Here is a 13,306-nt window from a genome sequence, read left to right as displayed (position 1 = left end):
GTTTTTTATTTTTCTTCTTCAAATGAGCGAATGGTCATCTTAAAAAGACCCACCTTCAAGGAAGGTAGTAAAGTTAGCTGGCTGGGTAAAAATCCCTGCACATCGCTATCTATGTATATTATATTCAACAACGACAGCTATGAAAGAACATTCAATGCATCAAAGGTATCTTTTTTTTGTATTTTTTTTTGTATTTTTTTTTCTAAGCGTTATAAAATCCTTTCCTGGTACACCTCAGGATAATCCAATGTTTTAATACTTAGGCAACACTGGCTTACAAAGTCCATGGTTGAATATAAGCCTTGAAAGGTTTGTTTCTCTCTCGTGTGTGTGTGTGTGTGTGTGTGTGTGTGTGTGTGTGTGTGTATCTGTGTGTGTGCACACATGTGTTTTGTTCGTATATACTTATATATATATATATTTTAATAATTAAGGATGGGAAATTCAGGACTTGTGGGCTTTGTTGGTTTTAAAGGAAACTTGCAAGACTCGGTCTCCCAGGCGGTACCCGTTGAGGCTGGCGATGGCCATGGCGGCCTCGTCATAGTTGGTCATGGTGACAAAGCCGAATCCCTTGCACTTGTTGGTGTTGAAGTCGCGGATGACCTTGACGTTGTTCACTGCGCCAAAGGGGCCAAAGAGCTGCCAGAGGACACTCTCATCGGAATCAGGGGAGAGGTTGTAGACAAAGATGCACCAGCCTGTTCCTGTGTGACCAGGGATGTTCATTCCCACAAGACTTGTCATCCCATCAATGGTGATTGGGGAGAACCTGGGGGGACAAGCAGAAGGGGGGGCTGGTCCAGACATCAGTCTGACCAAGGATAACACAGAGATGCACAGACACAGACACGGGGCAAAGGGCTGAGTGAGTGTTTGCAGGAGAGTCTTCAGGGTTTAAAAACCAAAATTCAAAAACTCATGTCTGTGGCATTTCCTTTGATGGGAATGGCTAGATTGGCTGAGGCACGTATATGCCAAGAGAAAGGCCTAGGTCAGTTCCTACAAACCACAAGGAACTCTCATAGCAAGGCTCTATCATAGTTCTAGCACAGAATATGTTCATAGGGTATCCCACTCTGACCCTTATCCTCCCCCACGGTAGACAGTGAGTTCTTGGGGAAGGGGCTTGATTTCATTCATTCTGCTGCTCCACTTGTTTATTCTTCAGTGAAGCACATATAGGAATCTCACAGACATAGTGACATGTAGAAACTCAATAAATGTTTATTGATTGAATTAGTGAATAACATTGGTGGAAGTCAATGCTTGGGAAATTTTATTTAATTTTTAAGGTAGATTAGAGGATGACTCTAGAAGTGCTCAAGTCTACCATCTTTGCAGTCCCTTGTTTTATACCAAACTTTTATAGGGGTTTTGACCCTATACCATATACTGATTAGTATCTTGCTTTTCATTTGGTTGTGTTTTTTTTTCTGGAAGGCAGGAATAGGAGGAGAGAACTTTTTGAAAAATAAGTAAATGTTCTTAGAGATTTGAACGTCCTACGAAAGAAAAGTTCTATATCTAGAATTTAGACAATCAAATGGCTGCTGAAGGGTATGCTAAACATAATAGCTCAATAGACATTATTTGCTTTTAATCACTAAGTCAATCTTCCCTCTTGCTTAAAAACAAATAACAAGACAAAACCAAAAGTATCATCGTATAGATTCTTAGAAGGGCAAATCCATGTCTAAGTGTTATTTGCATTATTTCTGAAGACTGTCTTCACCTTTTCTCCTCCAACCGGATGAACTGACCTCGCTCAAGTTCATAGGTAGAGAATAGTTAAGTGTTTATGTTAAGGCCAAAGTCAGGGTCAGCAAAGAGGTGTCAACTCTAGTTGGTTATGGCTGCCTGGAGCACTTTGGTAGAAAGAATTCTGGGTCCAAATTCGGGTTAACAGGACAAGAGAATGAATGCTCTTATCAACCAGTGATGTTTACTGTGGGTGGGGACCTGGAGGAGGTGGCAGCCACGCATGCTGCCGCTGTGTCTTTCCTGGCCCCATCTATGTATAGGCATCTCTCTCTCATCATGTTGTCTGCTAGAGGGGAGCAAAGGTCAGGGACAAAGAGCTGGGAAAAATGTAAAACGCGTGGGAACAGGCAAGCAGTGTGCTAGGCACCTGGGGATCATCCTATCACTGGTACCAGGACTGAGATTGGAGAGACCAGAGCTCTGATAGCGGAGTCTGCTGTCAAGTTAACAGCTTGCACTGTGTGCCTGTCCCCATGGTCAGGATGCTTACGATGCATGGCCCAGGGAGAGAACTGCCTCGCGCAGGGGGTGTGGTGCGGACTATTAAAGACACATCTCCTTCCCTTGACTGTAGGAAGGGGAATTACAGTGTGCAGCTCTACTGAGCAGGATGATGAAGATGCTATGTCCCTCGCAGCTCAGTGGGGCTTATCAAAAGCACATTTGGGAATCTCATGGACACAGTGACATAATGCACTTGACTTCCTGAGATTCAGCTTTCAGACTGGGTCTGGAGCACCTGTGTGACGGCATTCAGAGATCCCCAAATGCTTCCACTCTATTTCAGCCCCCGACCTCACAAACAGGCTTTAAGTGAACAAAACAGCAAATTTAAAACACACATACATATATAATCACGGGAGGATTGATAATAACTGTTAAAACCTGTAACAAAAAAACACACAAAACCCTGGTTGAAGTGCACACAGATACAACGAGGGAAGGCGTGGGGGCGGGGAGGCGGAAGGTCATCCATGCATTTATGCATGCTTTGGCCAGGGGCTGGAAGTCCAAAATCTAATTTTTCCCACTGACAATCATAAGATTGTCAACCATGATTAACAAAATGTTCTAATTCTGATTTGCTGGAATTTGCCCTCTTAACGGAATCTGGGCATCGCTAATGCAAAACAGTTTGCTCTGCAAGTTTGCAAAATCAGCTGGCAGAGTTGGAGAGCCTTTCCCCGGAGGGAAGCCGCCCGGAGGACCCGACTATCAAGGGCTCGGTAGCTGTGGCACCTGAACCATAGGAAGAGCCCGCCTGCAAATAAAAGAAAAAGTGAAACACAGAAACACACGTTGTGTGCCCTAAAAGAAACAAGCCAACTGAAGTCTGAAACGAAAATGAAGAATTGGACATGCTGGTGGAAGAAAAAAGGAAGAATTAAAAAAAAAAAAAAAAAAGTAAAGTTAGTGAATTAAAAAAAAAAAAAAATTCTAGCCCCAGTCTGTGCCAACACGGACATCTGGCAATCTGTGGAGTTTTAATTACCTCTTTACGCCATAGGCCATATTAAGCAAATTGTCCAGCCTGCAAAGAGAAGGAGGGTCTCTGGGTTAATGCCTCACAGATGGCAAGATCGCTCAATGGAACTATTAATAAGAATGCTCCATTTTCTAAGAAGAAAAGCTCAACCACTTGCCCCAGTGCTCAGGAGCCTATCCACCAGTGGTTCCCCGCTTTCCTGCCTCCGTTTCAAGTAATTCATGTTCAGGTCAATGCTGGAGTTTAAAGCAAGTGTCTAATGAATCTCCCTTTCTTTCAAGGCCTGAATTAATCCCATCCCCACCCACCCCCACCTTTCAGAACATTTGTGTGTACTTTATTTTACATTGTGTGTGAAATTGTTAAAAAGAGGCGGCTTCTTAAGTTGTTCACATTTTATTATAATGAAACTTGTGAATAAAGGTCTCATATTAACAATTCATGTACACACACAATGCACATCAGCACGGATCTTTTCTCCTTGTCTAGCAACATTAACTAAATCTTCTTATTACACACATTTGGGGGTGGGGGGAGTTAAGATTTTTAAAAAATCAGCTTACTATTTGCAACCGGAAACCACCTCCCGGTACACTGCTATTCTGTTATAATCTATTATCTCTCTCATGCTCGGCACCTTTTGGGGACAAGCTATTCACACCATGGGGCAGTAGTAACCATAGTTTCCGCCATTAGAAGCCTGCTGGAAAGGCTTTTACATAAACACTGCATGTGCTCTCGCACAAAATAAAAATTAGATGACTTGGACTCTTGGTGAAATCATTAACCATTTCCCATTCAAGGGCACGGGAGGACACTGCAGAGGCTGAGTTTTCTTCTCACTGTGGCCAGATGGCAGGGCGGGCTCTCCCCATGTGATGTTTGAAAAGGAGAAGGACCTTTCATTAAAGGGAAGTTGGGACACGGGTGGAATAAAATAATTATTTAGAATTATTATGGGTAGGTCAAGAATATTCTTATCACTTGCACAGTGGAGGCCGTTCAAGCTCGAACTGCCTTCCTGGAGAGAAACCTGCCTTTCCGAAATGTCCCAGGAGAAAGGGAATGCCCCATTGCACCAGGAGCTCCCCAGGGGGTGGGGTTCCTAAAGGAAACACTGATAAGGCTTGGACACATCTTCCTCGTTTTCCCAGAGACTGCTGACGTAATCGTCAGAGCAAAGTTAACACAAACGGGAGCACCCCTCCGCACCTCACCCAGCAGTTACCGGCAGAAGAAAGAGGAGGACAGGCCAACCCACTCTCTCTGGCAAGGATCTGCCTCCTGACCTGCTCTTTTCATTGACTTTATTAAAGCCACTGCCTTACCCTTAAGTCTACGCTGCCAAATCCAGTCACATCTGTGATGAACTCTCGTTGAAAACTGAACCTTATTTGGTTAAATACAGAAAATTTTTTTTAAGCCAAGGAATTCGTAGTTTAACCACAGTCATGGTGGTAAGTTGACAGGGGGATTGGAAGATCCAATCATCTCATTTGATGGGGGTGAAAACTGAGGCTGGGGGGAGGGGACTTTTGCACAGTGATTCCAGGGGGCAGAGGTTCTTACCCTTGCCCCATCCTTCAGGGCCACGGGCTTCCCTCGACCTTACCCAGCTCTGTACCCAGGTAGCAAGGTGAATGGGCACGTGGGCACCCCTACCTGAACCTCTGGGCCTGGTGGTGAAGCGGCCCGGGGTAGCGCCGGTTGGGGGACTGGTAGAGCTGGGAGAGCAGGGCCTGGCTGGACTTCTGGCTGGGGTTGTTGGCAAACTTCACAGTAATCGGTTCTGTAGCACCGCTGGGCTTCTGGCCATTCAGCCCTTTGATGGCTTCTTCTGCCTCGATCCTTTTATCAAAGCGGATGAATCCCACCCCTCTGGACACTCCTGGGGAAAGAGAAAGAACCTTAATAAAAAGTGAACAAACCAAACTGGTAAAAAAAAAACCCTCCAGGAAGAAATGGGTTGGGCCCCAAGGACATTCTGTGGGAAATCAGCCCACTGGTGGGGCTGGGGCTGAGCCTGGCTCCCTGAATATCACACCTACCAAAACGCATCTGCCTGCATTTCTGCCATCATGGCTTCGAACAGGTAACTTCCACCCACAGAACACAGGCATCTCTCACATCTGCCACTTCCAGCCCTCCTACACCTCCCTGCTCAGTCTTCATCTCCCCTTAGTTGCTGTGACTGATCACCCACTGTCCAATTTCTCACCCTCCAGTGGATCCTCCACCCCTAGCAACTAAGTAATCTATTTGAAGAGCAAACTCTGGCCACATTACACCCTTTAATATCATCTTCTATACCTTTTTTTGTACCTTTTCAAGTTTTTACCTTGTGCATGGTCTCTGTTCCTCTATGCCTCCCATTCCAAACACAGAATAACAAACAAATAGCCCCCCACCCCACCCCAAACCTTTCCATGGCTCCATGTTGCAAACAGATAAAGTTCAGTCTTCTTGGGGTGGCATGTAATATCCCTGATGATCCTGCCCCCAAACCCCTGTTGAGCCTAGCCGTGCTGAGCTGCCAGATGTTCCTAGGACAGGTTGAGTTCTTCCTCGACTTCATGCCTTGAACTGCGCCCTATTTGCCTATGCTATAGGATGCATCCTATCTGCCTGTCAGATAACCGCGAGTCATCCTCGAAATCCCTGTTCAAACTTCGCATCCTCAATGGAGCCTTCCCAACAATTTCCAGCAGGCATAGCGCGCCTTCTCCTGAGCTCTCACGGTGCACTGGACAGCCTCTAGCAGGTGCTCTGAGCTCTCACGGTGCACTGGACAGCCTCTAGCAGGTGCTCATCACACGGGAGTCCAGTAAGGACTGTGCCTCCTCCACCCTGGACCCCGGTGTTCGTCTCTGGACCCTGGTGTCACTCTGCACAGTGTTTGGGGCACAGCAGCTTCAATGAAGGTTTGTTGCATGACTTGAAGGAGAAGCACATGCTGAACTGCTCCTAGGGGATGTTTTAAATTGTGAGCAAGTTGGGAGTAGGTGAAAACATTTTGTCATTAAAAACGAAACCTGGGGGTGCCTTGCATTTCTTACTGAGAGGTGGTGGTTGCCATTCTTTAGTGTGGACCAAGTACCTCAGTGCTGGACCCTGGATTCATATCTCTGCACTGCTACTGACTAGCTGGACTGAAGTCAGATCCCCCGCTTTGGACCTCTGTTTCCTTCTGTGTGAAATGGGCCAGTGAGAAGTTCCCTCTCACTCTATAATGCTAACATCGAGGCTAGAGCGATACCTACAGGTTCTTTTCACACACACACAAGTGTAATGTTACCTGGTTGAGGGTTGAAAGAGACTTTGAAGGTCATACAGTTCCACTCTCAGCCCAATGCCTGAATCATCCTCACAGCCCTGCCAAGCATATCAGCTGCTGCTGGACCGATTCCCACGATGGAGGGCTCCTGCCTCCTGAGATGGCCCACTTTCAATGTGGGGAGTTGATTGAGAAGAAGTCTTTCTCTTACGTCAAAAATCTGTCCACTCATGACCCATATCTTCTACCCTATGTAACCATTACCCCTCTGCTCCTATGGATCACAGGGCTCTGGCTGGTGACACTGAGACACAAGGAAAGAAACGACGATGAAACACCTAACCTGTGACTTGATCAACCAGGATCCGTGAGGTGATGATACGGCCATATTGCGAGAAGAGCTGCTCCAGTTCCTTCTGGGTCATGGTTTTGGGAAGGCCGCTAACGTAGAGGTTAGCATCCCTGATTGAGGCAGAGCTCGGGCGGGCATAGGAGACCTAGGTAAAAACAAGAGGAGCTAAATCCATTAGAGGCAACACCTTCCGAGTAGCAAGACCAAGTCAACCATCAAGATATGAATGCCTCATCTATCTTTCTAACTCATGGTGTCCATTTAAATAATTCAGGAGCTCAGATTATAGCTCCCCTTGTAATAGTAATGAGAACCAGGAGAACAGCAATAGAGGAACAAAAGGAGAGTTGATGATAACTTAAAACAAATGCACAGATCAGGGTCTCTAAGTGCAGAGTAAAATAGCTAGTGTATGGCAGCTGTTAAATGCAGAACTACCCACGCTTGGAGTTCTGGATATTTACCTCCTGGGTGTGGGTGTATAGATGATTTACTGTATCCAACACATAATAATCTTTGAATAAATAATAAAAAAAACCCACCCATAAAATTTTGCTCTGCGGATTTCTCTCCTCGGCACCCTCCCCACCCCATCCCCGTCTTCTTGAGCACATAAACGCGATCAGGTTCTCTGCGAGATTTTTTATGTTCCATCCTTTGTGCTGCTCCAATCTGTTCCCACAAGGTCTGCTCTCGCTGAATGACAAAGCGCTGGTGAAATGGGGCTGAATGAACATCTGCTTGCAAAACTGGATATGTGACCTTGTCAGAACATCTGCAAGAACCAGTTGCCTTCGAACTTGCAGGCGGGGCAGATGAAACCACAATAAACAAAATGAGGGCGAGGTGGAGAGGAGGGAGGGCGAGGGCAGCAGGAGAGAGACGCGAGCCTCACCGATGCTTATAATAAGTTCCACTTTGTAAATTTGTCCTCCCAGATCTCTCAGCTGCTCCCCCCAAAGCTAACAGAAGTGTAAACAGATCTGAAATTCCATCTGCAAGAAGCCAAATCTGTAGCAGTACACACAAGCAAAGCAAACCCCAGCAGTCATTAATTTTAGACTTTCATTTACTTATTTATTTATTTTTTAAAGAAAACAACATCAGACGTTTGAAATATAATTTACAGCTAGTCTAACAAAGCGCTTTCCTGCTAAAGCTATTTCTGGGGCGGTTATGGCTCAGAATAGATGATGAAAACAGTCATTTCAGAGCACATCTGACAATGTCGGACAGGAAGGGACCTATTTGCCTTAGCATTGTTCAGTTGGGAGTTTTATTTCATCTATAACCAATTTACAAGACCTGCTAAGACTCTAGGGGTGTGTGTGTGTGCGCGCGCGTGCACACACACACAAAAGCATGTGTGCAAAAGAAATGATCCAGGTTAAACTGGACCTCTGGCATTAAGAACTAAAGCTCCAGTAGCGAGGTGGACCTTGTGTCTGACAGGGTCTAGCAAAGAGGAACGAGGCATGAGCAGACCCTCACCATGGCACTCTCTCTCTTTCCCTGACAGAGATGCCAGGTCCCTCTATGGGTTCCACTCCTACAATAGATGTTGACTCAACCGGTAAATGATATGAAGGACTAGCGTATCTTGCTGACAGAGCAAGGCAGCTCACCTGCAGTGTCTTCACCTTCTAGAAGCTCATGGCTGGCCTCTCCAGGCTCCTCCCCAGGACATGGCTGACAGGCAGAGGGACCTTTACATGGAGGGTCCCGTGTGTGCATTTTTTTGGGGTTGGAGGATGAAAAACCACGAACCCTATGAGACTGTCTGGCCAGGGTGCCACTCCACATGGGGCTCTCCCATGCTTTCTTTTAAGGGACAAAGTATCTCTGATTACAACCTTGCAAAACTCTTCTTTAGGCCCGAGGAGGGAGCAGTAGGGAGAAAGAAACAGAAACTTCATGATATGTCCATGGTAATAAGAGTCACTCTTGTCTGACCCCTGCCAATTACTGACAAATTATCCGAATGACCTTTGTGTTTCCGTAAAACATACCCTCCTCCCTCTTTGGGTTTGCTCAAGGGGAAAAATTTTCCCACCTACTTCCTCAGCTGCAAATCCTACTCTTCTTTCAGGCTCAGCTCACATGCCACCTCCTCTAATTAGCATTCCCTGATCTCCCAACAGGGCTCACAAAGAGCCACGCCCACAGTACTTAACCTGTCCTGACTTTGATTCACCATCTCTCCATCTAGTCTGCGGATTTCCTTGAAGCCATGGTTGTAAACATGTGTCTTATTCATCTCTGTGGCTCTAGTTCCCAGCACAGAGCCTGATACCCACAGGGTACTTACTCAACACCCACTGAAAGACCGACTGAACACCACAGCTCACACTGAATGATGCTAACATTAATGGCTCTTTGGGGTTAATTGTAGCTTGGATTTCTGAGAATTAAGGGGGAATCACTGAGAGTTAAGTATCCAGAACCATAGCTGTGATTCCCCACTAAGCTAAGAGCTAAGGGATAGGCTTCTCATTCTCCAGTGTCTGTGGTTGGAAGGACTGAAACAGTGTTGTAGGGCTAGACATCATTTAAAGGTCTTCCCAACAAACATTTCATGAGGGTCCACTCTGAGGGGATATACAACATGCAAGAACAAGGCATGGTTTCTTGCCCTTTAGGACCCTCAAGTGCAATGGGTGCAACAGAGACCACTCAGGAGGTACTCAATAAATGAGCTAAATGGAAGAATGACTAGTATGGACCAATTACCACAATGCCACAAATGTGTACTATTCCAAGGTGATGTACAGATGCAACTGGAACATAGAGAAGGGAGAGACTAATCTCCCTTTTCTTCAGGATTAAAAGGGCCTGGAAGGAGACAGAGCTGAGGTGAGACTGATGGAGAAACAGGTGGTGTGACAGTGTCAGGGGTCAGGGAATGGTGGCCTGATGATATCACTCCTCTACTTGAGGTCCAACAGGAAGATGAAGGTCAGGGGCTTAGTGTAGGGCCTGCCTGATATCCACAGGGTACGTATTTGGATTCCCATTAGCTCTGGGCACCCAGAACTGGGTACAGAGTGGAGCAGGCTGGGACAGACCTGCTGGGAAAAGGAGCTGGCACTGGGAAGCCAATGACACAACCAGAATCATCTCCTCGAAAGATGATTCTGACAGGGAGATTCTCAGTCAAGGACAGGCCCCAGCCACAGAGCAGCAGCACATCTCAAAGGCGAACAGCACCCTGCTTATCCTCTGCCAAGCCAATTCCTGCTGCTTAGTTGTTCTCCTCTATTTGGTACCTTAAGTCTATTGTTCTCTTAGTTCCCTGTCCAGGAAACATGTAGAAATAGGAGTGGATAAAAATGACAGAAAAAAGGATCTTCCCACAATTCAATATCCAAAACACTCCTTCCGGTATCTTAAACTTTTCAAATCCCCTCATCCATTTATTAAATCCTCACTGAGTGATTACAGGTGGCGGCCCTTTGTTCGGGTGAAACATTTTTAAAGATCCCAATTTTCAGCTCCTGCAGAGTCAGGCATGGCTGGCTTGTTAACCCCACTGAGCCTAGAGCCTGGGGCTTCAATGCTGGAGGCAGCGCCCTGCAGAAGCCTGTGCCTAAGACCATGGGGATCCAGCTTGCTTCATTCACCCATGATCTCTGAAGACAAGACTGGCATTTCTAGGCCAGCACTGATCTTGCTCTGGAGCTTGGAAAAAGCTGAAAGGAGGGAGCCTACTCCTCTCTCTCTGGATAAGAGTGGTCCACAGGGAGGGGAAGGTAAATGGCTGACTTTACAAATGATCTTGAGGGAAGATTTGCAGTCCCTCCAAATTCCCCATCCCTCTCCATCCCTGCAGGCTCACAGCAGCCCTACCCCTCCAAGAGTGACAGTATGGCATGGAGCTATGCATCCTCACTGTGGGCAAGTAGTTGGCCTTGGGCAAGTAATTATTTGTTGATAAGTCTCAGTTTCTTTACTGGTATAAAGGAGGACAGTTCTCCTTTGATGGGTTATTGTAAAGCATTGAGATGATAGGTTGAATGTGTCTAGCACATACCTAGAATTCTGTTGATACTTAGTAAGTATGATTACTGATGAGTCATACAGGTGTTTGTGGGCCAGCCTGGGACTCCAACCCTCATTGGGACACACTTTTTAATTTTATCGTAAGCAAACATTTGGAACACTGCCAGTGAGTTCCTATGGAGGCCCTGTCCTCGGTCATCCTGGAGGGGTCTGGATCGTCCTTGACCAGTCCACAGCCATGAATTAGCCCTAGCACATCCCTACAGATTCCACTGCTTCCATCCTAAAGCGTTTTCCATTTTCCAAAGTGACTTCACAAGGCAGCTCTCAGCGGTTCTCGCCAAGGTAGCAAGGCAGGCATTGCCATTCCTCACGGACAGGCCAGCAGGACCAGGGCTGGGCTGCCCCTTCCCGGACAACACTCACGGGCACCTTCACCCGGGCACTGCCTGGGCGGGGTGGGAGGAAGAGCATGGCCTGGGGAAAACCATTTCCTGAACCATCTGGCAACGCCTGCCCCTTGTCTGACCCGCCATGGTACAGAAAAGGGAGAGGACTTGGTACAGAAAAGGGAGAGGACTTGGAAAACATGATAAAGGCATTGACTTGGGTGTTATTAGGAATATAAGATGAGAGGAAAAGCCATCTTCTCTGCTCTGGAAAGGGGCTCCTTCAGGAAAACACTGGCATTAGAAGATTAAAGTTCATTCATTCCACCCCTTCCTCAACACTTCCAGTGTGTCCGGCCTTGTGCTAGGGGTGAGAGCGTCTCTGTTTCAAGGGCCCCACAGGCCGCTGAGGGAAGTAAGCAAACAAGTGAAGAGTGAGACACAGAGGGTTGTTCCTGATGGGGATACTCATTTCATACTCCCTGTGCTTTCTTCCACGTGGAGGGAGCCCCTAGAGGAGCAGTGCAGGCCAGGGGGAGGGGGGTGCCGACTCTGAATAGGCCTCAGTGAAGGAGATGGGCACGTGAGCCTCAGCCGCTGCCTGCCTCCTCCCTCTGGAAGTCAGATGCCAGCTGGAAGCACACTTTCTGCTCCAGGCTCTCAGGTCCTACGGGAGCAGGTTGTGCTCTGTTATAGGGAGGCCTGTGGGGACCAGACCACCTGCGATGGGGCGTGTCAGTCTGTCCAAGTGTGGGGTTCTGTGTGAGGAAGCCTATTGTGTCCATGGAATTCATCTGGGACTTAAACAGTATTAAGATGACCTTAGGATTCCATATCTTTTACTCTTTTGCCTCATTTCTCAATGGGTTTAGAACTTGGAGGCATCATTTGTTGGACACTTCGAGTTACAAGAACTTCTATCATTGACTGGGTGTTTTCATAAGCTCAGCATTCTATTCACAAAACTGCCAATTTCTACAAAAACAGCTCATGGTAAGTGGAAATAAAGGGAACAGGTGACATTGGAAATAAAGCACCATCCTTGAAACCTGCTTACAGAAACTTGATGCTATAAGTGGCCTCAAATGTTCAAGGCAGGCCTGGCCGGTGTATCTCAATGGTTGAGCGCCAACCTATGAACCAGGAGGTCATGGTTCAATTCCTGGTCAGGGCACATGCCCGGATTGTGGGCTTGATCCCCAGTGTGAGGCTTGCAGGAGATGTCCAATCAATGATTCTCTCTCATCATTGATGTTTCTATCTCTCACTCCCTTTTCCTTCCTCTCTAAAATCAGTAAAAAAATATATTTTTTAAAAAAGTTCAAGGCAGGATCCAAACAGCAGGCCACTCACCTTATGCATTTCCAAGGACAGGAAGCTCACTGCTTCATGAGGCATCCTATACCATCACTGGTTACTAGACAATTATTTCTTTTACCGAGTTAAAAGCTGTCTTCCCCAGAGTTTCTACCCTTCTTCTCTTTCTATTCTAGCTCCACACACTAGGAGCATCCTTCCTGTCTTCATCACCCCTTATCTTGTGAGTCTCACTGGTAGGTACTGGTTAGAATATCAGCCAACTGTATTTTTAGACAGGTCACTTCAAGGAAGTTCTCATTTATCTGACCTTAAATGCAATTGAGCATCTATTCTGGAATGGAAAGGTGACAGAGTAACCTCATTAAGAGCAAGAACTTTGAGGTTGAAGAGATGTGAGTTTAAATCCGGACCACTTACTGGCTATGTGTCCTTGGGGTAAGTCACTTAACCTTTCTGAGCTGCATTACTTGAATAATGTAGTTTAGAAGCTTTCTAATGGAGATGTTTGAGGATTAAACAAGCTAATGCATGTAGGATTCCTGGGCATAATGCCTGGCACACAGTAAGTGCTCAATAAATAGTGGCTTTGGTATGATTGCTATGCAATCAGACCTTACGCTAGACATGGAGGGTGCAGAGATGAATTCAATAGTTCCTGACATAATAGTAGGACTATTCGTCTAGCAGAGGACACACACACAAAGACAGATAATTCCAGAATA

At 46.4% G+C, this 13,306-nt stretch overlaps 1 protein-coding gene across 5 annotated transcripts in view; it reads right to left on the bottom strand.

The window, feature by feature from the left end:
• Window positions 1-444: 444 nt before the first annotated feature.
• Window positions 445-13,306, bottom strand: part of ELAVL4 (ELAV like RNA binding protein 4) — a gene marked incomplete at both ends in the record, with an annotated part of 89,873 nt that continues 77,011 nt past the window's right edge. For 2 of the 5 annotated variants that reach the window (XM_079776080.1, XM_079776078.1), the window contains 4 exons: window positions 445-814; window positions 3,257-3,295; window positions 4,913-5,138; window positions 6,868-7,021. In XM_079776080.1, coding sequence (XP_079632206.1) covers window positions 445-814; window positions 3,257-3,295; window positions 4,913-5,138; window positions 6,868-7,021 — 789 coding nt within the window. The remainder of the gene's footprint in view (window positions 815-3,256; window positions 3,296-4,912; window positions 5,139-6,867; window positions 7,022-13,306) is intronic. The other 3 variants (XM_079776081.1, XM_079776079.1, XM_079776082.1) reach the window with 2 other exon arrangements.

Source organism: Cnephaeus nilssonii, assembly GCF_951640355.1.
Source record: "Cnephaeus nilssonii genome assembly, chromosome: 7".
Taxonomy (NCBI): domain Eukaryota; kingdom Metazoa; phylum Chordata; class Mammalia; order Chiroptera; family Vespertilionidae; genus Cnephaeus; species Cnephaeus nilssonii.
This window is presented reverse-complemented; position numbering and strand designations above follow the sequence as displayed.